The sequence below is a fragment of the Rhinolophus ferrumequinum genome, chromosome 24 (genome assembly GCF_004115265.2).
Source record: "Rhinolophus ferrumequinum isolate MPI-CBG mRhiFer1 chromosome 24, mRhiFer1_v1.p, whole genome shotgun sequence".
NCBI lineage: Eukaryota > Metazoa > Chordata > Mammalia > Chiroptera > Rhinolophidae > Rhinolophus > Rhinolophus ferrumequinum.
In genome coordinates, this window is record NC_046307.1 from 9,388,069 (window position 1) to 9,412,540 (window position 24,472).

Consider the following 24,472-nt stretch of genomic DNA (forward strand, 5'->3'; position numbering starts at 1 on the left):
CTGCACCTCAGCCACCATAACCTATATCTTGTCAGTATAATTTCTGAAATTTCAACTTCATCGAAACATATTCTAGCCTTTGTGGTCTTAGGGGGAAAACCCCATTGGTCAAAACTTCTCTAGAAAACTATGGAGTCCCTGAATCCGTGTGTTTATCTTCCTCACTCCAATGAACTGTTCTAGCCGCGTGTCACACTCAGGGTCATCTCTGTGACCCTCCTCTTACTATTAACTATTACTCTTACCTATTCCCTTCCGGAAACATTTTCTTCAGTCAGCCTTCCACCTTCTCGTCCTCATCCTGCCTTCTAATGTTGGCATGTCCCAGAGCTGCATGTTTGACCTTCTCTCTTTCCCAGGGTGAGCGCATCCAGTGCCATGGCTTCACACAACCCACTGTACTCTGATAAGAACTCAGTCCTTTGCTGATGACATTAACATTTACAAAACTGATCTCTTGATTTTTACCCATCCATCCCTGATGAAATATATTTCCTCTCCATTCATCACCATCTTCGAAGGCTCCTTTTATTTTCTTGCTCTAATGAAAACTTCCCATCCTCTGATGTCTCAAGTAGAGGCTGTCACCACTTTCCGACACTTCACGTACCCAGATCCTTTGTCTACAGCTACTCGTCCTCGTACCTACCATCTCCTGGCTTCCTGCATGCTTCCCTCCACTTACCAAAGGCTTTATGATCTGACACGATCTCCCTCTACCCTGAGTTTCTTAACACACCATCTTGACACTATCTCTAGTTTCTTGTACACTCTCTCTCTTTTTAAACTCCTCTTGACTACACATTCTTCTCCAGATACCCCAAATGTCGGCCCTCTTCCACAGTCTTAATATGCTGAGAAGCAAAGACTCCTGAAAAGAACACACTAGATTCTCAGTTAAAATCCCTGAAGGCTTTACTCTAGGACCAGGAATGAAGCCTTACTAAAACTTCAACTCAGCTTTGATTCAACTCAGTACTTAACTAAAATGATTTATTCTCTCTCCGCTTAACAGAGGAAAGGGTAAACCCTTGCTGGTGGATGAGAGTCATTTAAAGTCTTTATTATAGTTTATATGGAATGTTTGACATTCAAAAAATTACTAGGTATTTCAAGATATTGACTATAAGACTGAAAGAACATAAAGACAATAGAAACAGACCTACAGGTGATCCATGAAAAGGTAATTTGGAGCTAAGTAGAAATTCTAAAGTGAAAAATGTAATACCTGAAGAACTCAATAAATATTTGTTAAATCCATATTAGACACACAATATAGAATTAGTGGACTGAAAGGTGGATAGAACATATTCAAATTGAAGCACAAAGAGCCAAAAAGAAATGGAAAATAAAAGATGTGCAATAAAATGGAAAGGTCTTTTTTTAAACAGAGTCCCACAAGAAGACGCAAGAGAGAATGTGGCAGCAGAATATTTCAATGTCACCTACTCTAAAAATAAAGTTCCCTCGGCATCCTCTTCCAGCTACTGACTCATTTGTCTACTTGTAGTCACCTTTAGAGCAAACCCCGTCAAAATGGTTGCCTATATCCACCATCTCCATTTCCTCAGCTACCGTTCTAACTTGGATCCACTCTGATAGGCTTGTATTCCACCGTTGCCCACCCTCCTCTCTGCTCCTGCCAAGGTGATCCATGTACCACATCCAACAGTCAGTGTTCATAACATACAAATGCTCTCAGCAACACTGGACCCCACTGACCACTAACTCTCCCTTAAAACACTTTTGGCTTCTGAAATACACCCTTTTCCTAATTTGCTTCCTATCTTTCAGCTACTCCTCGTTAGCTTTTACTCTCCTTCCTGACTGTTAAGTGTTGGAGTGCTCCAAACTTGACCTCGTCTCTCAGTGATGTTTCATCCAGTTCTCTGGATTTAACACAGTGATGATGCCATCACTGACATCTCCAGCCCAGACTTCTCCTTTGACTCCAGACCTGTTTGCCTAACAGCTTACTTGAGGTGTGTGTGTGTACACACACATCTCTCTATCTCAAGTAAGTGCAGCATACGGCCTCAGTCCTCACCTCGCCTCCTGTTTCTATGGAGTCAAATTTCTCCCTGCCTCTCTCTTATAAGGGTACCTTTGCTTGCATTTAGGGATAACCCAGATAATCCAGGATAACTCCCCACTTAAAAATCCTTCATTTACTCACATCTGCTGAGTCCCTTTTGCCACATGAGGTGACATTCACAGGTTCTGGGAATTAGGATGGGGCATCGTAGGGGCCATGATTCAGCCCACCACACACAGTAAATGGCACCACCATTCTACAGCTGAAGTTAAAACAAATGAGCAAACACACTTCATTCCTCTCTCAAACCTTCCATCCAACACCGCAGAACATCTTTTGGGATCCACGTTTAAAATATATCAAGAATCTGATCACTTCTCAGCACCTCCACTGCTGTCATCTTCTCTTGCCTGGCTGATTTCAGTGACCACATCCCTACTCTAACATTCAGTCTGCTAACACAGTAGCCAGATTGATTCTTTAGAAATACAAGTCACATTACGTCCCTCCCCTGATTGAAACCCTTTCGTGGCTTTCCATCTCACTGGACTTCGTTTACACCCTACTTCACCATATCCCACTCTCCCGCCATGTACCCGTGTTCCCGTCCCACTGGCCTCCCCTCGGCCCCCGTTCTGGGTCGGAGTCCTGCTGGGCATTTAGATCTCAGATTCTGTTCACTCTAGAGCGAGGCTAATCTAAAATCATCTTCCAGTTCCTGCCACATTTCACCTCTAGTCAAATAGCTCTTACTATTTGATCTCCCCAGAACCCTGATTTATGGTCTGTCTCCCCAAACAGAATAAGTTCTAGGACTGCAAGCTCATTTTAGCTGTTTTTCAAGTACCTAGAACAGTGCTTGGCACCTCATAGGCAGTAAAGACTTGGTGAAACACTGTACACGAATCTTCTTTGCTTCTTCCCCCCTCTAGCCCGACCACCTCTCATAGCAGCCAGGGGGTGTGCAGAAAGCGAAGGAGAATGTGGCAGCTTGTGCCCCAGGACTGGCAGTCCTCTCGCTCTCGTGGACAGACGTACCTGGAGGACTTTCTGGGCTTGAACGTCGACCACGAGGACTCTGCTCAGGGCCGGCTGGGCCACGTAGATGTAGCGATGCCTGACGTTCACTGCTGACACCCACTCGCACAGCTGGCGGGCATCTCTTTCCCCTTGAGGACAGATTTCTTCCTGTAAAGGAGATAGGCTACCATCTATCCTCTTCATCCTCCTTTCCTCCGACATCTCTGGGTTCCCCTCTGTCCCTTCCTTCCCTCACTTAGAATCCTTTGGATTCACAGGACTTGGCCCAAAACCTTCCCACTTCACCAACTCTTCACTTAACACTCCTTTCATCTTTCACCGCCTCCCACTTCTCCTGAGGCTGGAACTGCCTTCGAGGCCGTCTCAGTCAGCAGCGTCCAGCCCATATTCTTCCACTCTTGCATGTTACTTTGTTCCTGTCCTTATCGCCATCGTTTACAAACCTCAGTCACTGGCCAGACTTCTGAAAGAGTTCCCTACACTTGCCTTGCTTCCTCATCTATCAACCATCCGGCTTTAGTCCTCACCAAAGCTGGCTGTGTTCTCACCACGGTCCATACTGACTCCTCAGTTATGAAACTGCTCCCCTGCTATCATTTTATTTGAACTCCATCCTCTGACGCTGTGTTGACTATTCCTTGGTTCTCCCTCCATCCCACCCCAGTGACTGATATTGCCGGATCCTGCAGGGTTCACTCGTGGATGATTTCTCTAAAATCCACTCCCTGTGTTAATCTCATCCAAACTTATGGCGTTAACTATAGTCCACATGTTTACAATTCACAAATTTATGTCTTAGCTCAGGCCTCTTCCTGGACCTCTAGACTTATGCTGCCAACTACCTAGCTCTACTTGGTTGGCTAATGTACATCTCGAACATTTAAGTCCAAAATCAACTCTCAATCTCACCTCTTAGTTATGCTCACGCTGTTCAAAAATAGCAGTGTCCTTGCTTTATTTCCTTTGACCAAAAACTTGGAGGCTATCTTTAACTCCTCTTTTTCTCCCTATCCTCTCAACCCTCACCCAACGCGTTAAAAATAGTTTCACCTTTACCTTCAAACTAGATCCAGAATTCAATGCTTTCTTACCACTGCCACCTTGGTCACCTTTGGCTCAAGCCCCATGATCACCTGAGTAACTGCTAGAACATGCGGATTGCCCCGTGATCCCACCCTGGCCTCCGCAACCTGTCCTCTATGAGAAACCACGGGGATCATCGTGATCATGTTTCTCCTCTTCTCAAATCCCTCTCCCCTGTAACATTCCGTCTTGCTCAGAACAACACCCAAGCCTTTCCTGAAGCCTACAAGGCCCTGCACGCGCGGGCTCCTGCCACGCCTCTGAGCCATCTCTGGCCTGTCTCTCCCTTACCACCCTACTCCGTGCACACGGCTTCCTCGCGCTCCCTCCCTCATGCCACCCTCCCACACCAGGGACTTTGCACGGGCTGTGCCCGGTGCTGGGAACGCTCTTCCCCAGATATCTACCTGGTGTATTCCCTCGTGTCCTTCAGTCTCAGCTTAAACATCACCTTATTGAGAGGCTGTCTCTGACTTCATCCAGCTTCGCCCCTAGCCCTCCTCGCTCCCTTACCTCACTGCAGCTTTCATTTACCACTTGACTTTATGCATTTATTTGTCCACCGATGCTTAGTCTCTTTTCTTTTGCTAGATTGTAAGGTCCTGGAGAGCAGGCTCTTTGACTGTTTGGTTCACTGTTAAGTCTTTAGCACTTACTGCGTTTTCCCGAAAATAAGACCTGATGTGACACTGTGTTTCCCCAAAAATAAGACCGAGCTGGACCATCAGCTCTAATGCGACTTTTGGAGCTAAAATTAATATAAGACCCGGTCTTATTTTAATATAAGACTTATATAAGACCCGGTCTTATAATAATAATATATAATATATATAATATAATAAATGTAATATATAATATAATATAATATAATACTGGGTCTTATATCAATTTTTCCTCCAAAAGACGCATTAGAGCTGATGGTTCAGCTAGGTTGTATTTTTGGGGAAACACTATATTAATTTTTGCTCCAAAAGACGCATTTGGGCTTACGTTCAAGGGATGTCATCCTGAGAAATCATGCTTCGGCTAATTTTCCAGTTAGGTCGTATTTTCGGGGGAACATGGTAGTACAGTGCCCAGCACACAGTGGGTGCTTAAAATATATTTGCTGAATGAATAAATGAGTGCAAAGGGGAGCCTTCTTTTCCCTTGTCTCCCATGATACACATTCTCATATTTTTCCTCATGACTCTGGCCCAACTCTGTGGTTCCTCTTGGTCTGCCTGTTAACTGTGATGGCCCCCAGGGTTCTGTTCTACGTGCCCCTCTCAAATCACTCACACACCCCCTTGACGATTTGGCTAACTTCCCCTGGCTTCAGCCAACATCCCTGTGCAGCTGGCTCCCGGATCTATGTCTGTAGCGCAGAACCACTTTCTCCACCTGGTTCGCTTGTGGCCGCCTCATACTTGACCACTCACACCTGAACTGTTCCTCTCCTCCCTCTGGGTCCTCATCACCATCTGGTCATCCAAATCCAAAGCATGACCTCCATCTTTGATTCTTTCTTCTCCTGTACGACTCACCACAAACTCGTCCTTGAGGGCTATCAAGCCTCCTCCTCAATCTATGAATTCATGTACTTTCCATCTCCACCCCCACTTCTTTCCTAAATGGCTACAACAGCTTTAAGACAGGTCTTTCTCCTTTACCCTTGCCACTCGCTGTCATCACATTTCATCCTCATAATAACCCCAATTTACATATGAGAAAACAGGCTTAGAGAGGTTAAGTAACTTTTCACCACCACCTGCCGAGCGACAGAGGTGGGATCTGAACCCAGGTCAGCCTGGCTCTGAAGCCTTTGCCGTTAATCCATTAACCATGCTGCTGCTTCCCACTGGAGAAAGTGGACATCCAATCCAGGGCAGCGGCCCGAGGGAAGATGCACCAACCTCCTACTCGCCCGGCACTTTAGAAAGAGGGTTGTTCCATGGTAACCCTCCTGTGGGAGTGTTTGGACATTTTCTAGATGAGAAAACTGGACTTGTCCCATATCGCATGGTGGTCTTGTGTTGCCTGCTACACTGTAGGACCTCTCTTACTATATCTTGTTTTAGTTTCTTAGGAAAATTTCCTGGTTAGGATTTGAGGGATTTCTCCCAAATGACAGATTAGGATATTGCAAATATATGAAAAATTAGAGCCAATGAGATGGGGTGCAGTTTCTGAAACCTAACAGCTAGAAACGAACCGGGACAATTCCTTCTAGATGGTTTCTATTCTATGGAGGGAAAATTCATCGGAGGTAACACTTTAAAATTAATTCAAATGAAATAGCCTGGAAAACAGCTGCTCCCAAGCTACACATGTAAGAAACGCAATAGCCTGAGATACACCAACAGCCAGCACAACAATGCAGCAAACTTGTTTTTGGAACTTGCCTGGGACAAGCCCACTTCCGCCCCGGGCTCCAAGCCCATCACTTCCGTTCATTCACTGTATGTCCTCAAGGAGAGGGCATGTAGGGGCTTTCACATGGCTCTTGGATTCACGCCATAGTTCTACCTTCAAATTGCTAGGGATTAGTAGAAGAGATCAGACCTCATGCAAGAAACCAGCAATGCAAAGCCAAGTGGGATACCAGAGGGACAGAGTCCCGGGGTGGGGTGGGGTGGGGTGAGGAAATACAGTCCCGGGGGCCGCTTCCTGACAGCTGGGTCTTGAGGGCTGCAAGGGCTTTCCCGATCGGCTACCAGCAATCATCTCTTTTGCCTCTGCCCACAGCACATCAAGCTGCCACTTTCTACCTGGCCTCGTATTTTGTTCATAGCACCTCTGACACTCCAGGCATTCACATGTTTTGTGCTCTCTCCCCGAGTTCCCTGAGGGTCACCGAGGACCTCTAAGCTCGCCTCCTCTATCAACTGGTTGAGCACCCCTTCCTTTTGTAAACTTGGCCTTCCTTGGGTTCTGTGACGCATGTTCTCCAGGCTCCCTTAAAGCGACTTCTCTTGCCTGCCAGAGAGCCCAGGCCTCTCCCTCTCACCATTGCCATTTCCCCCACTGCCTTCTGGATGTTTCTGTGCATGTGTCCCATAGACACCTCAAACTCAGCACAGCATGGGCCAGCCTGATCTGCTTGACAGGAGCCCATCTGTCCTGCGCCTTGGACCCCTAGCACCCAGTCCTGGGAAGAGGGACAAGCCTGGTAGTAGAGTGGTAGAGAATGTCTCTCTCTGCCCCCACACCCCCATGTGAAGGGCACCCTCCTCCTCCTTGCAAGACTCTGGGTTAACTGTGTCTTGGCTTATCCTCAGGTTCTCTGTGGACAGCTTTCACCTGTGAATAGCTTTAAAATCTACTCAGTCCTCACCATTCACACTGGCTTAACCAGGAAACCACCATCTCGCCTGGATAATTCTAACAGCCTCTAGAGACACCTCTGTGCTTCTAGGGCAGCCTTCTGACCACCACTCGCACTGAGGTCTGGCATGTGCTCTAGAGCAACCTGGTCATGGCCATCCTTCGTCCTTCAGGGGTTCCCAGAGCTTCAGGGTACCATCAGAACTCCTCAGCTGGACCCTTACCTATGGTGTCCTCATCTTAGGCCGTCCCCACACCCACCCTTCTATCCGGCATACAGAGTATCTTTGGTTCTATGCACAGGACATGTTTTGAGTCTCTGTTCACCATGTTCAGGACAGTTCCCCTAAAAACCCATCACCAATTCCTACTTGGTCTTTAAAACTGAGCCAGGCATTGCCTGTCCCGGGAGCCTTCTCTGACTTTGTCTCCCCAGGTCTGGAGAGGTCTCTCTTGATGTCCCAGTGCAACTTGTACCTCCTTCTAACAGCACCTATTGGGTGGCTGTTTGTTCACTCGGTGTCTCCTCTACCATCTACGAACTTGGGGAGGCCAGAAGCCATCTGTATGGCCTGAGCCTCACCTCGGGCTCAGTGTGTGGAAGTGGCTGCTGGAGGAAGGAATGAGAGTTCAAACTCTCAGCCTCATATGTTTCTTTCTTGGCCTTGGGATAAACTTGGAGACAGAACACATATGAGGTCGGACAATTAAGTTCCAGAACTCATCCTAGAAAAAGTGCTACATACCTCATTGCTGAATATCACTATGGTCACCTTTGAAGTCCTCCCCTTGGGAAGCTATGCACCGGTGCCAGAGCCTAGTCCACCCTTCAAAGTAATTTTGGAACTCTTTTTCTGGAATGGCCATCAGAGCTGTCGTCGTATTAACTTTGATGTCCTGAATGTTATCAAAATGTCTTCCTTTCAATATTTCGTTTATCTTTGGGTAAAGAAAGAAGTCACTAGGGGCCAGATCGGGTGAGTAGGGGGGGTGTTCCTATACACTTATTTGTTTCCTGGCTAAAAACTCCTTCATAGACAGTGCTGTGTGAACTGGTGCATTGTTGTGATGCAAGAGCCATAAATTGTTGGAGAAAAGTTCAGGTCATCTAACTTTTTCACGCAGCCTTTTCAGCACTTCCAAATAGTAAACTTGGTCAACTGTTTGTCCAGTTGGTGCAAATTCATAATCAATAATCCCTCTGATGTCAAAAAAGGTTAGCGACATCAGTGCAACAAGTTCGCGAACTTAATTTCAGACCTCTTATAGTAGATGGAATTTAAGACTCAAATGGCACACGGGGTGAAAGACTGACTTTTAGGGTTCTGTCTGGTGCGATGGGAAGCGCCCTGGCACAGAAACTTACGTAGCTCATGAAGATCTTCTCAGTGGGTTTGAGGTGCCTCTGGATCTCACAGTCCACGGGGTGCAGGATGACAATGCCATCGTCGGAGAAGACATAGAACATGTTCCCCACACTGAGACCTTGGAGGAGCAAACACAGCCATGGTCACGCGCCTCCGAGCAGCTGGCCCCCGGGGGGGGGGGGTCCCGTGCCACACTGGACTCACATGAAACCTGCAGTTTGGCTGCAGCTGGTACAGGCATGAAATGCAAGTCCTGGTCAAGGTGGGGCAAAGTGAGAGGAGCCGGTGGTGCGTGGGGAGCGTGGGGAGACGGTGCCCTGACGGCTGTCAGTCAGTCCTGCACATTGAGGGCCCTGCAGTCGCCAGCCATCCTCCCAGACACACATCTGCCCCCGGTCATCCCGGGCTGGCCACCAACACACATTTCCAAATAAACGACAGCCTTGACTTTGACATACATTTGATCTTTCCTGTTCTGAAAGGGCAAGCCTCCCTTGGTCATTTGTCATCTAAAATAATGGATCAGATGATGCCCAGAAAGCAAAGCCTCTTATTTTACACACATTTAGGTACGCTGCCCACTTCCGGGAATGTGGGGTCTTAAGAAAGCTGTGGCTGGTGCTCCTGTGTCCAAACTTAGTCCTGGCCTGTCTGTGCTGGCAAACCCTTCCTTCAAGACAGCTGGCTCTCACCTCTGCCGTGGCAGCCTGTGCCAGGTGACAGAGCCCACAGCCTGGTCACGGCCACCTGCCTGCCCCGACCCCCACTCAGGGCTGGGCCCATCTGGGGAGAAAAGGCCTTGGGGACCAGCTAGTTCAGCCTCCTTATTTTAAAGACAAAGAAACTGAGGTCCAAGGAGGGAGGGGCCGTTGTGGCAGAGCTGGCGTTAGACCTGAGTCCTGGTTCTGGGCTCTGTCCCCTCATCCTGCTGCTCCATAAACAAACCTGACAGAAAGACGGGTAAGGTTTGAGTTCTCCCTCCTGCTTTCTCCCTGTCCCTTCATTTCTCTTGAAGGTAGAGAGTAAAACGATTGCTATAAATTTTAAGAAAATCAAATATACAGAAAACTTTTTTCTACCATGCTGAGAAAACCAGTGTATTGACTTATTTGACTATCTGGGTACGTTCTTAGTGAGTTAGAAAACAGTAAGACCCGCAAATAGGAATCACCATTCCACTTGCTGCCAATGACCCTGCAGGCAGTTTTCTGGGCCTCGGGCCCGTGAAGACGGCACCCGTGTGTGTGCTTCCTGGTGTGGACAGAGGTCCCTGACTCCATGTCACAGCCTCCAATGCTTGTGATTCTGTGCTGAGAGGGGCTCCAGGCAGGAAGGGTCCTTCCATTGTGAACAGCTTGACCCCAGCCTCTTAGAAGTTGGTCCCGCCTGGGAGTAAATGCACAGCTCCCAGTGGGGACTCCTGGGTGCTGGGAAGCCCGTCCCTCAGAGCCAGACGAAGCCTCCCATGAGTGCCTTGTCTCAGGCCCCAGCAGGACCTTCCCTTCTGTACTCTCTCACTTGGCAAACTTCTCACTTGAACCTCGGGGCCCCCGGGGGTCAAAGTTCTTACACAACCACAGACCCCAGGAACAGCCTCCTGGGCCTTCTCAGAAAACTGATGGCTGGAAGGACCAACACAAGATTGAAAGCATAATAGAATCGCCATGGGGTTTGCCACTGTAGCTACAGTTCAGGCTGAACAGTGACTCGTTCACAGTTGGCAATGGAACGTGAGGATAAACAAACAAATACTCGTTCAACAAACAACTGACTTTACAGGAAACCCAGCCTCACGGTCCAGCCCCCTGGGAGGTTCTGAGTTGAGCTTCTACATCCTAAAGGGGCATGAAGGAGCTCTCCTTGCTTTTGGGTACTCTCATCATTTCATTTCTCCTAGTGAGATTTGACAGTGCCCTGTGGCTCGCCATCCCCTTTGTTTTTGCTTCTGCGTCTCCCTGTTTCCAGGCCTTGAGTTTTAGCAGCGAAGAGTAAAAGCAGCGGGCTGCCCAAGCCTGATGGGATTGGTTTGCTGCCGGCTTGTCTAATATTAGTGCAGCTCCGCCAGCCCTAAGGCAGCTGTGGGTCTTAAGTGGGCCACTGTAGCTGCATTTCACACACGCCAGGGCCTCCTGCATCCTTCGCAGGTCTCTACTTTTGAAACTTGAGTCCCTTTGCAGTGCCTCACCTTAGAAAAACATCACCTCTTAAAGACACAGAGCGAAAGCTCTCTGTGTGCACTGTGGCCTAGGAACTAGCGTCAGGCAACATGAAGGGACAACTATCCACGAGTAGTGACTGCTGCGGCAACTTGTTCTTCCAAGGGTCCCTAAGGCCTATTGGCAGCAATGCCTCACTTTCCGGGCTCGGCCTTTTTCTTGCTCCCAGATTTCCTCTGTAAGCTTTGGTACCTGACATTCAGGAAATTGTCCTGAGTGTGTGTATGCGTGCACAGGCGAGGGTGGAGGTAACACCATGCGATGTTCTTCAGCCAAAAGGAGACAGGAAGTACGCTGGTTTTTAAAGGGGTGATTTTGTGCTTAGCCCTGAAATCACACAGCGCTTTCTCGCTGCTTCTCATACCCACCCCGCCCACTGAACTGGAGAAGTTACCTTCCGGGGATGTGGACTCTGCTCTGCGGGAGGGGTTGAGTCAGGGCTGGGGCCCTCCATGTGCACCTCACCCCAAGCAGTGACCCAGGTTCTCTAACCTGCTCCCACACATGCCTGCTATGCTTTGAACCATCTGAAATTGTCCATAGTAGGCCATTTTTTGCTGTACAAAAATGGCAATTTGTATGGGCCAACCTAATGTCTAAAGATTGTTCACTAACTACAACTTAAACAATGCATTCATTTAAAAAAATATATGTAAACATACATTCACAGAAATCACGGTAGCTTGTTTTCTTCAGCATTTCCTCCTACTACGAGTACACGCTAAACCCCAATACCAGTATCAGCCACTGGAAAAAAGATTAAGGCGCAGATCTGACCGGGAACCCTTGCCAAGTAGTTTCCTTCAGGGGAGGTTTCAATTAGCTTTAAATGGAAACTCTCCAGTTTTAAATCCTAATGGACCAGCGTCCATTAAAGACACTAGTAGGTTTTAAATCTGCTTCTCTGTGTGCCGCCTGAGTTTGACATTGACCTCCCCCCTCCCATCTGATTTGGCACATGGACCCCATTTGTGGGGACTGCTTGGTGTTTGGAAAAGCTGATGGCGGCTTCTGGAAAGATGGCCCATTATACAACCGCAAACACCCGCGATCACAGGCACAATATAGAACAAGTCGGCTTGGTACCTTCCTCTCGCCAGAGAATGTTTGCAACTGCAGCAGCAGAGATTCAGGAAAGCGGGAGCATGATTGAGAGAAGGAAAAGAAGAAGAAAGCAGCATGAGAAGCTTCACTGCAGTGAGTCAGGAACATACTGCTGTCTGGTCCATCACACACGAGTTGGCCCCGCTCACTGCCCCTGCAATCATACTGGGGGGATTCTGGACAGGACAAAGGCTTCCAGGCCGGGGGACCCTTTCAGTTCCTCATGAATCTTTGTAACCAGGTCCCAGGATCACAGAGACTAACGGGATCCTCTACTTCCAAGGATGATAAAGAGGGAGCAACCTCTTTCCCAGACCTCCTGGGTTGCTTCCCGGAGAACTCTCATTTTCTGCCAGGATTCTCCTTATCGAGACCATATGAAATACTTCTGATAAAGATTCAGGTGATCAAAACTCAGCTTGGAGTCTTTGACTAAGGGTAAGAGACCATGTCCAGCGTCCATGTCCTTGAAATCACACCAGCAGACCCACTTGGGAGAGCACCCTTAACACGCTGGTGGGCTACCGCCCGTGGAGTAAAGGAGTGTGTGTGCAGGCCGCTCCAGGGCCACAGTGGGGCAGCAGCCCCTGGAGGTGGACAGGATGAGGGATTTTATAGAAGAGGGTAGAGGTCTCAGTCATACAGCAAGTAGGACGCAGAACTGAGGCCAGGACATGCGAGCTTCCTTGTGGTCCTGGGCTGTCCGTCTGCTGTCCAGAGACTTTCCCTGTCTGCGTTCCTAGATGCGTCTAGGTTGCCAGGGAAGGTCGGCTCCCTCTGGCGCCCCCTGTCCTCAGCTTTGAGCACAGAGACTATGGGTCTTAGCCCATCTTCAGTGGCTCATGGTTGGTGGCTTTGGCCCTGGCCAGTTAGTTCCCTCCCTGCCCCCCCCCCATACACCCCAACCCTCTCAGGGAGGAGCTCAAAGGCAAGAGTGGACTCACGGGTCTTTCTAGCTGAGTCTTCAATGAAGAGTGAGGAGATATCTTCGTCCACGCCCACTTCGTTTTTGGCAATGCAGGTGTACGCCCCGGTGTCTTCGTACCGGACGCTGCTGATGTGAAGTTCGTTCCCACTGGCTGCAGAAAGGGCAGTGCTCAGGGCGGCCTGCTCAGCGGGACCCCCACCCACATTCTCCTCACAGGGCTACTGAGGGTGTTGGTGTTATAAACCCAGCCTTTAAGCTGGGGTGGGGGCAGCCACCATCCCTGATACATGCCCAGAAAGGGCCAGCACAGCTGAAATGAACCTGGGACCTGATGGACAGCTTCTCATTATTGCTCTCAGAGAGCTGCAAGACCTGGGTGAGCCCAGAGCGCAGAAAAATTTGAGGAGACATTTGTTCACTCCCAACATGCCTGACTTAGAAACAAATCACGTCTCTCATCTCCATTCCTAGGGAGAGTGTCAGCTTGAACTTGATGGGAATAGCACAGAAACACTGAGGGTGGTTCTTACCTAACAGGGAGAGCTGTTTAGACATCTGGGTTGAGACATCCATGCCATTTTTCAGCCAAGTGATTCTGGGCATAGGAATACCCTCTGCATGGCATCTTAGACTGGCCGCCACCCCCGGCTCCTGGGCCTGTGTCTCGGGATAGACGCGGATGACAGGCGGCACTGCGGGTGAGAGGCAGCGCTGGTAAGAGAAGGCCCTCACTTGGCCTCGGGCCTGTGGTCCAGCCCTGAAACCCTGCTCCACAGAGGTGAACCGAGAGGCAACTCTGGACTTCTCTTTGCAACCAGCTTGTAATCATCCTATTCAGCAACTCAAGCCCTAAAAGAGAGCTATAAAATGGATTGCAGGCAATAAACATGTCAGGCAGTGTACCCTGTAATTCATGGCTCTCATCATTATTCTAAATATGATCAGAAAGACATCCAAATATTTAATGCGGTTCAGCTGCTACGTGTAAAGAGCAACGGCCACTGACATTTATTTCTGAATGAATAAAATTCAGATACGTTATTTCTGTTATCGGAAAGCCATTGGACAGGGGCTTAATTTCTTGCAGGAAGTGCTTCACAAAGCACTTATGGGCACTGACTGGCAGGGCCACTCATTACATCACCACTCCAGGGAAGACCATTGATTTTCCAGTGGGTCATTTTTATTTCTCCACTTCTCAGCCCCTGGAACAGCAGTGAAAGGCAAGTGTGCCCTCCTGGCTCCTGACTCAGCCATGGGCCCTGGCACTCAAGTATGGGGTTGGGGATGGCACCTGGCCCACTCATCAGACGAGCACGGGTGGGTAAGGTGTCACCCTCTGCAGAATGCAGGCCTCTCTCACCTTGGCTGTCTGTGGGGAGGTACCTGGAAGAAGTCAGGATTGTCTGGAGGACCGTCCCTCCGACCCCAAGCTCTGGGCCGAGGAAAGAAAATAATTACAATTTTCAGTGGAATTGAGGGCTCTGCCTTAGTCACACATTTTACTGCACACACTTCCAAAAAGGGTTCGTGAGAGCTTATGTAAAAGCCCCCGGATATTAAACTAAACCAAACAAAAACATCACACTGCTTTTGGAGGTGGGAGATGGATCCTTCCTGAAGGGGGCAACTATTTACCTGAAAGCTCCTACTGTTGGTAAAAGAAAGCATTCCAGTCCTTTAGCAGAGAGAAGACTTCCTGGGACCAGACTTGTAGAACAAATTGATGCTTATGCAGAAGAAGGCAGTGGTGTTGATCTTGGAACCTGAGCAAGGTTTCTCGTGATCTGTGTTTGGGTGGGCCGAGGACAAGCCCTGCCGTCTCCTTGTGAGAAACAATGGACTCTGCATCTCCTATCGGAACTCAGGAGGCTGCTAATAATCTGATCAACGCAGTCTGAGTTTCGTCTTTCCTCTGGTTGCCCTGTCTAAACTGGCCCTGTTCTGTTCCTAACGAGACATTACGTTGTTTTTCAGAGATAACAGAACAAGGCCGCAGATCATACAGCCAGCCAGTTGGACATGTGCACTAGAGAAAGAATTCACCCTAGAACAACCTTTCAATGTCACCAGGTCAAAATCCACTGCAGACTATATACTACCACCCCCACCCCAATTCAAACATGCAATTGCACGAAAAGCTGCGATCCCCTAGCGCATGTGTACTAAGCTCTTATTATGTTACAATAATGTGACGCTATAGAATATGCACAACTTCCCCTGCTTCTTCCTTTAAATGTAACACCAAACCCTTGATGGGGAGATAGATTTGAACCTTATTTCCGGTCTCCTTATGGGTTGACTTAGCAATAAAAGCCTTTTCTTTTCTCAAAAGCTAGTACCATATTGGCTCCTGTGTGAGTCAGGCACCCCTTGCTCAGTAACAGACTTATGGGGTAAAGTTGGGGGGCCAAGGAGAAAGCCAAATGGACAACTGGCAAAGGGCATGAACCCACCCTCAGAATGGCCCAGAGCTGTTTCTGTATCATGAGCTTGGAAGCACCTTATGACACACAGAAACCCAACAACAATAAAACCGCAGTGGTTTCCCTAGTTTCTCTCTGTTTGCAGTTCTGGGGGAGGGTTCCAGGGTGTGTCAGAAGGGCCCTGTCACAGATCAGGCCACTGCAGTTGGAGGAGGCGAATGGGGACCAGCTAAGGCTACCTGGAGGGCTGCTTGGAACTCAGAAGCAGAGCTCCCTTCTCTGATGCCCCTTAGTTCAAAGAGGAAAGGAATAGAAACGTATCTAGGAAACTGCCCGACCCTCTGAATGTGGTAGAGGGAGCAAAGGGGTTCAATTTGAATGGGTGGCAGGGTTTTGGTCAGTAGGCTGTAATTCAATTCAAGAGCACAGAGATAGAACGTGGGGATACCTAGGAGCACGGGCCTGGTGGGGAGTTGGAGAAGGAGGTAGGGCACCAGGGTCCTGGGTCCTGGGTGGCCAGGACCTGAGAGTCAATGAACTTGGGCTCTTGCAAGATCACCATTTATTTACACAAGCCTGCCTAACAACCACAAAGTAAACCTAGAGCAGGTGAAGGAAGAATCAATAGCGATAGAAGCAGAAATGCATGAATCAATTAGCTAAAAAAAGAGTAGAACTGATACATAAATCTAAGACTTGGCAGTTTGTAAAAAAAATAAATAAAACAGTCAAATATCTGCCAAGTTTGGTCAATGAAAAAAATAGAGAAAGAACACAGAGGAGATTAAAAATATGAGCATACCATATTCAACGATAGGTAATAAATGTGAAAATCTCAATGAAATGGATCACTTAAAAGGAAACTTTGAAGTATCGGCGTGGAATCACGAAGAGAATGTTTAAAAAATTTCACAGCACTACTTTTCAGTTATACAGGATGAATAAGCTCTCGAGATTTGCTGTACAACATCCTATAGTCAATCCTATTGTACAACAATGCTATATGGGGCATTTAAAAATACATTAAGAGGGTGGATCTCATGTTCAGTGTTCTTACCACAAACAAACAAGAAAATCAGGTGATGGAGACATCGATTACCTTGATTGTGGTGATGGTTCCATGGGTGTATGCATGAACCCAAACTCATCAAATTGGACGCATTAAATATGTGCAATTTTGGTGTGTCAATTATACCTCAACAAAGCTGCTAAAAAGTAAAGACTACTAACTCCAAAGGCACCCTGACTTGTATCATAGGAAATTCTTTTGTGCGTTTAAGGAATGGATAATTCCTAGAGCATTACAAGAGAGAGGACGTTCCACATACCATCCTGAAGCTGGTAGAACACAGACACCAAAACCTGCTGCCAGAGAGAGCACGAAGCATGACCACAGGCCTAACCAGGACTAGATATACCAAAATCCTAAGCAAAATACTATCAAGTTGAATCTAGCATGGTACTTAAAGGACATACTGTGACCAAGTATAACATGTTTCAATGGCCAGCTGTTAGGAAATCTATAATCAATCATGTCCAAAGTCATAGGCAGTCAAAAAAGAAACAACATTTGATTCCCTTGCAAGACACTGAAAGGGCCTTTGAAAAAGATTCAAAATCCATTTCTTGGAGGTGGGGGTATAAACCTCAATAAAATAGGAACAGAATAATATTTCCTTCCTACAGTGAAGACTATCTCTATAAAAAGAAGAAACAGTGTTTCCCTGTTCTTTTCAGAAGAGTGAAACATTAAGTCAGGAAGTAAAGGAAAAAGGAAAGGAGGCATATCAGACTCAGCATTATGCTGGACGTTATTGTCTATCCATACAAGGCAAGGCATAAGAGGTACAAATATTAAAAAGATGGAGAAAAATGATATTTTACCTGGATATGCTCCAGATAATGAATCAAGAAGTAGTTAGGGTCAATAAGTGAGTACAGGGGTCAGTAGCAAAACATACAAAATGAATAGCTTGCTTATATACCAGCAGCGACCAGTCAAAAAATACAGCGGACCTAAATGAAGAAAACTATCAAATCTCACTGGAGACATACACAAAGACTCGAATAATTGGGGAGATATGTTCTTGGAAAGGAAGACTTCCTGTTAAGACACAAGATACTAGAAATTAAGGCATCCGTTTCATTTAATTCCAATTAAAATTAATTGGTGGGGTTTTGACAAAACAATTCTAAAATTTATCTAGAAGAAAAAAATGTACAAGAACTGAGGACACTGAAAAATGAGTGATGACTCTCATTTTGCCCTACCAGATATTACAAAGTATTACAATACCAACTGCTGCGAAGTGGGGAGAGGGGGGGACGGGGGGAGGGGAGAACTGAGGGAACCGCCATCTCTGACTCTGGCCCCATGTTAATGGTCTCGATTGATTTTACACAGCTGTCAATTCAACATTGCGCAGCCAACATGTGTTAAGTGCCAACTGTCAGGCCTTATGGACAGAGCAGTGACAAAGACAGGCCCAGTCCTTGCCCCCATGGAGCTTTCTCTCTGGGGGAAGGTGACTGAACAATGAATCGTAAGTGTGATCAACAATGGTGATCAAAGGGGTCTTTGAGGGCACGGGGACAGGGGCCTGGGGAGACTTGTCAGAATAGAGTAGGATTCACTCTCTCGGTCTCATAAAGGAGCTACTTGCCTTCCTGACGCCTGCGGTGCCTGTTCCTTTATTGGTGGCAGGTTGGTGAACAGGGAACTCTAGACTGGTGGTGTGTGGAGTGGCCTCCTCAGTGAGACGGCCAGTGGTCAGCACCAGCCTTAAAGACCGGCTTTTGCCACCGGACCTTCGATAGAAATCCTGTGGACCCACGAAGTTTTCAAACTTGAGCATGTGCTGCATCCTCTGGGGAGGGGGCCTTGCTGAAACAGGGCAGGGCCTGCTCCCACAATGTCTGGTTCTGGAGATGTGTGGTGGGGCTGGAGGCTTTGATTCCACCTCTCGGGTTCCAGGCGAGACCCTGAGTCAGTGGGCTTGGAAACTCTTCACTCCAATTCACACCTAACTTTGAACTGAATGCGTGGCACTGTTCTAGAACCCAGTGACACCTGACTGAAAGTCAAGGGTGTAGGATGAGTGATTCACTTGAAAAAAAAAATGACATCTACTAAATGCAAGACATATAGGCCTCCAGGGCAGGGCTTAAAAGACTGCTCACATACGGTCAGAGCGAGAGGAACCCTCTGCTGGTCTTGAGGTCTCCATGAGCCAAAGTCATTCTGAGGGCTGAGACCACTCCTTCTCGGCCTCCGTCTCTCCATCAGCAAGACCGCAGAGGGGGCCTCAGACCTCTGCGCACTCCCCTCCTGATGTCCCCTCTCCCCAGACTTGCCCCAACTCTCCAAATGGGGACCATCAGGACTCTTTCATGTAGGACGCCCTTTATTTAGGATCGTGTCAGTCTCCACAAGAACCCTAGGCCTGTGGGGCCTCCCTCATCCCCAAAACCTTCTGTTGTTGCTTCTGGATCTCATGTTCTACCATCAGCAGAATGTTGTATATCCTCAAACTCGCCTATGTTCCTTCTCACTCAAATGGAAACCTGATGACACTGCTTCTCCTTCAGCCTCTTAAGTGGGTCCGCCCCCCGCCCCCACCTCTCTCTCTCACCACAGGGCTGGGAGGTGGGGCAGGTGTCCTTTTCGGCTCTCGTTGCCAGTGCAGACCACTGCAGGCCATGCTCTCTCCCTTCTCCAGAAAAATGCCCAGTTTGGAGTTCCATGTCATGCCAGCCTCCTTCCTAGATTCTGCCCCCTCATGTCCCCTCCAGGACGTGGCCCCAGCATCTCTCTCCCACTCCCACATAAGTTTTCTTTCTACTGGGCCTTCCCGATCAGCCTATACAATGCTGTTACTTTCCATTCTGAAAAAAGACTCCTCTCTTTATCCCAACTTTGTCCCATTTTTCTTCTTGAAAACGCCCTGAGGAGCTGACCGTATTCAATTGCTATGACTTCTCTCCCCGATTCTCCCTTGAGCCAGTTCCAGGCAGACTTTACCCCACACGCCACTGAAACTGCCCTTCTCCAGCTCACAGTGACCCCCCCAGCTGACCCCGACCCGATGGCCCGCTCTCTGTCCTCATGCTCCCCGACCTGTTGAGTCTGTGGCACAGCTGACCACGCCTCTCCCTGGCCCCCACACCCCACACTCCTAGTTTTCTTGTCTCCGTGGCTTCTCCTCTGTCTTCCTTGCTGATTTTTTTCACCTGCCACGCTCTAAATGCTGCTGTGTTGGTCGTTGGACATTCTCTCTCCTCGCTCACTCCTTCGGTGGTCTACCCTAGTCCACTGACTTTAAATACCAGCCACCCTACAAGGCATCTGAAACTTACATCTCCCGCCAAACCTCTCCCTTCCACTCCAACCTTCGACACCCAGCGGGCTGCGCACCACATCACATGTGCCACGTCCCCACGAGTTCCGGATCCTCCTCCCCCAGACCTTGTCCTCTGCTCTCCTCGTCTCAGGAAATGGCCACTCTACTCCGGTTGCTCAGACCATGTCTTTTGGAGGCATCTTTGACTTTCCCACCAAGCTGACACTAACGGCCCCTTTACAGCAAGGCCTTCTGTCGACATCCTTCCTGAAATTCCCACCTTCGATCTGACTCTCCTTATCCCCTGCTGTTTTTAAGATTTCCTCCTTAGTACTTTTCACCCTTTGACATGTCCCATGAGGGCAGAGATTTTGCTGCTGCCCCCTGTGCCCCAGTGGCTCAGGCCTCCCCTGTTTTTCCTGAGGGGCTGGTGTGGAGGAGACTGAAGGAGCACGCCAGGCCAGCAGCAACGGAAGGGGGCCCTGCGGAGAGTCCTGGCCCCTCCTCCCCGGGCTACCGTGGAGTCAGCGCGACTCTGGGTCTCGTCCACGGAAGGCAAACCCCAAGGCACGAAGGAGCTCCACCGAGAAGCACATCTTGCCCTGACCTCACCACATACTAAGGGGAAAACTGGCACAAAGATGTGCAAATAACAAAAGAACGACGTTATCACTTGGGTGAGAGCTTCCTCACTGCCTCCAGGACCAAACTGTCCCCTTCGTGTGTGATGAGGCAGCACTGTGCTTGCAGTAGGTGGACCAGGCCCAGGCTCTGAGCAAGCACTTGTCCACCTGGGCAGAAGCTGCGGCTCCTGCCAGAACGAGGAGAGCCTGAGGGGAACCTGGGCGGGGAGGCAGCACAGGCCCTGCTGTCCCCGAACCCTGCCTGGACCGGCCTGTCAGAAAGAATCCTGCATGTTTTTTGTGAGACTGAGGAAACATCTGCCCGCCCCAGGGAGGGGGTGGGCAGACACACAGCTCTCTGCTAGCAGCAAAGCAGAGACCCAACTGTTTTCTTTTGGCCCCCATCTCTCCTCTCCTTTTGTGTAACCTGCATACTAAAAATCATTTCAAATTAATGTATCCTGGGTAAACACCTACAATTTTTTTTTTTAATTTGCAAAACCTTCCAGTGAAAATGTTTGAATATGTAACACAAAGGCCCATTCTTTTTGGTTTCCCACTTCTGAGGTGCAAGACACATACATATGTCCTAAATAAGAGGTACATTCGCGAAAGTACCAAGCTGGAGTAATAAACAGATTCGGGAGATGATATTGTTTTGGGGGATGAATCGCTACTTGTCTGTGGGAGGTCGAGGGTGTTTGTAATTTAATGGATTAATCATTTATGTCTGAAGTTCTTGCTCCTTCCTATGAGAGCAAAGCGGGAGGTTTGCATGAAGTTATAAATCATGTCAGTATTTAGGCCTCATCTCTGGGAGGCCTGGTCTATGGGGAAGTTATACCAATAATTCGAGAGAGGCAGTAATTGCCTGGAAGTGTTTCCTTTAGTCACAAGGTCAAAGCAGAGTCACGGATGGAGAAGCTTCAGAAGATGGTGGCCCAGCCTCTATATCGGGTCCTGTCCTGCCACCTAGGGGTCGGGTAGCTCCGGGGAGAAAAAGTCTATATTTTATTCTTGGTTTGGCAAACTTCTCTGGGTCTTGATTTTCCCATCTGTATAATGGGTTGGAGGCTCTCTGAGGAGGCCACCAGCTCAGACCACCTATGCCTACCAACTACAGTCAAATACAGCTTGAGACAACCCAAAATCTCCCCCATATTTGTTCCACTTTGGACTTCGAACTCTATCTGTTTCAGGCATTTTGCAAGCATTTTCCACATATTCTATCTCATCAGGCCTGTATGGCAGGAGGTACTACTGTTATTCCCATTTTACAGGTGAGTTTACTTGTCTTAAGACTGTATGTCAAAGAAGTACCGGCAGTAGGACTTGAACCAGGTCTGTCTGGCTCAGAGTTCCTATCTTGACCCTTTGACAGAGGTGTTGCCACCTTGGGTCTGCCCTGAGCCTACGATGGAACAGCCCCAGCCCAGCTCCTATTCCCAGGAATGGACTCTGTCTCTTGGACCCATAGGCCACACATTAAAACCCCAGCACATCTGCCGTTCACTTGGAGTCTTCTGAATGCTCCCCTCTCCTCCCTTCATCATTTTCCCCTTTCTGTCTTCCCTCTGAGGAAAAGCTAGCTGGAGGAATGGACACAGAACATCGCCCCTATCTGGCTGTCCGGGGCACTATGTCAGCTCAGTAAGCCACTATCTCTGTCAGGCCGACAGGGAACCAAAAGAGACCTCCAACAGCCCTGCTGGGCAACCGCGCCGAATTCTACCCAAGCTGGTCAGAGCCAAGTTTCATGCTTTTGACGCATGCTTGGGATGGAAGGTGGAAAGGAACAAATCCCACAGATGAATTTGTTACCACCTTCTCACTCCTTCCTCAGGAGACTCCTTAGGAAGGCAGCGTGCCTTCTGTCCTGAGCACCAGCAGTGCTTTCTCAACCTTCCCAGGCCCTCCTAGTGGAAGCTTATACCCTTTGGCACCACGTTGCAGCCTGCAAAGCTCCCCATACCCTCCGCCTCAGTGACCCAGCCTCCTGGGAACTGGAGTCGCACTGGGAGTCTGCACAGTGGTCTGCTAAGCCCCAGCTGGAGCTGGATGACATCAAGCCATGCAGTTCACCAGCTTCAGTCCTGCTGAGGGCTGGGCCTTATCATTACTACTGTGGGTCCTTCCTCAGATTCTCCCTAGGCCAGCTGTTTCTGATCAGGTCTGAGCTCAACATGGGGACACAGACAAACGAGGCAGGGTTCCTGTCCCCTGTCCCCCACAGTGTGCAGCCCACAGCAGCTCAGCATTGACCTGACTGCCCCTGTATCCCGTATCCGGATTCTCCAAGAGCAACACCATGGCCCAGCAAGGAGGGGAGGGCAGGGGTCCACAGCCTGGGCTTTGGAGTCAAGATCGGTTCTGCGGTTTCTAACTGCAGGACTGGGAGTCCCCGGCAAATCATGTGCTCTCTGAGCCCCAGGCTCCTCATCAGAAACAAGGGTGTTCCTATTGTAAATTGTATCTTTTAGACCATTCTAGTTTCCACAAAACCTTCCCTTCTCCCCACACAGATACGACCCTTCCCTCTTGGTCCAACACAGCAAGCTGAACGTCTGGGATACTGTAAACACCTCCATCTTGTTCCCAGGTCACTAGGCAGTGGACTTACGTCCTTGAGAGGCAACCCCAGGCTTATATGAGCATAAGGCTCCCATGAAGGGCTGGTTAATGGATGCAAATGCCACCCCAAGTGCCTGGGAGTCAGCCCAGCCCAGGGACCTCAGGGCTCCTGGAGCTAAGGCCACCTGAATGGCCTAGCCCAGCTGCCATGGAGCCAAGCAGAGTGAGCAATTTAATGAGGTAGAAAACCGATCACAAAATAAAGAGGTCCCAGCATGTTTCCTCCAACTCAATTGATAGTGCCTTGGCTGGAAGAGAAGTCGAAAATCTCTAAGCAATTAGGAAACGGATCTCAAATGGCCTCTCTTTGGATCTCGGTGGGAAGGTTTTGCTCTGTTTAGACTTCCCCAGGGCCAAGAGCAGCCTCTTCAGTGGAGACTGGGCCATTGCTGGGCAAGTGGTGGAGAGGGGGGCAGGGAGAGGAGGGAGGGCGGAGGTGACTGGGGCTGAGGGAGGAGGGAAAGGGGCGGAGGGGAGGGAAGGGAGTAGAGGGGGTGGTGGAGATGGGGGGGGTGGTCGGGAAGGGAGGGCTGGAACACTACTCTCCAGTGCCAGCTCTGTGGGCTGCTTCCCACCTGGTGGGAGGAGGTTATTCTCTACTTTGAGCCCAGCAGCACCTCAGGGAGTTTGTGGGCTGGGGCCTTCCTCCTGGATTTGGCACTGGGAGCGAAGACCTGGCCCATCCACACAAGGAGCTCGTTCTCAGTGTTGGGGGAACTCAGGGCAGACGGGCTTTCCTAGCACCATGGACTTACCACTTAGCTGTAATAAGGCACTTAAGACCACAGAGGCTCCTCCGGAAGCCACAGGCTCACCTGTCCAGGCTCTCACCTGTGAGTTCCTCAGCAGGTGGCTCCTCTTCCTGCCTCACAGACTTGCTTTGGAGGGAATAAAGGGGACAAGGCTCCAAGTGCTCTCCTTGTGCTGTGCTTGTGAAGGGCGGGCAGGGTGTGAAGGGGTGAAATGAGGGTCTGGGAATATTGGTTATTTTCCTTTTCCAGGCTTGTCTGAGGACGCGAGGGACCCCGAGCAAACCCTGTGGAGTTGTTCTGCACTGAAACATTCCCCAACACTGTCCAATGCCAGCCAGCCCTTGGAGGTTTCAGACGGCAAAGCCCTCTTCACACTGCAAAGCACACTGTCATGCAGGATACGGTGAGGCCAAAAAGGAACACCAGTGGAGCCACTGATAGGGGAGTCATACCACAGTATTCCCGATGGCGGCTGGGTTGGAGACACAGGAAGCAGGAGCCACACGATCCGCAATCCATACTCTGCTTGCTAACCACACTTGCTAGCCTCAATCCACTTGCTAACCGCTTTTCAGCCAACCAACCAACCAACCAACCCACCCCCTTGCCAGTGTAGCCAT

The 24,472-nt window shown here is 49.1% G+C and overlaps 1 protein-coding gene across 2 annotated transcripts in view; it reads right to left on the reverse strand.

Moving 5' to 3' along the window:
* FSTL4 (follistatin like 4) overlaps positions 1-24,472 on the reverse strand; it is a 361,979-nt gene that overhangs the window by 11,678 nt on the left and 325,829 nt on the right. The window contains exons 9-13 of one of the 2 annotated variants that reach the window (XM_033096743.1): positions 13,611-13,772; positions 13,097-13,231; positions 12,135-12,161; positions 8,832-8,950; positions 3,074-3,223 (exon numbers count right to left, since the gene is read on the reverse strand). In XM_033096743.1, coding sequence (XP_032952634.1) covers positions 3,074-3,223; positions 8,832-8,950; positions 12,135-12,161; positions 13,097-13,231; positions 13,611-13,772 — 593 coding nt within the window. The remainder of the gene's footprint in view (positions 1-3,073; positions 3,224-8,831; positions 8,951-12,134; positions 12,162-13,096; positions 13,232-13,610; positions 13,773-24,472) is intronic. The other variant, XM_033096744.1, reaches the window with a different exon arrangement.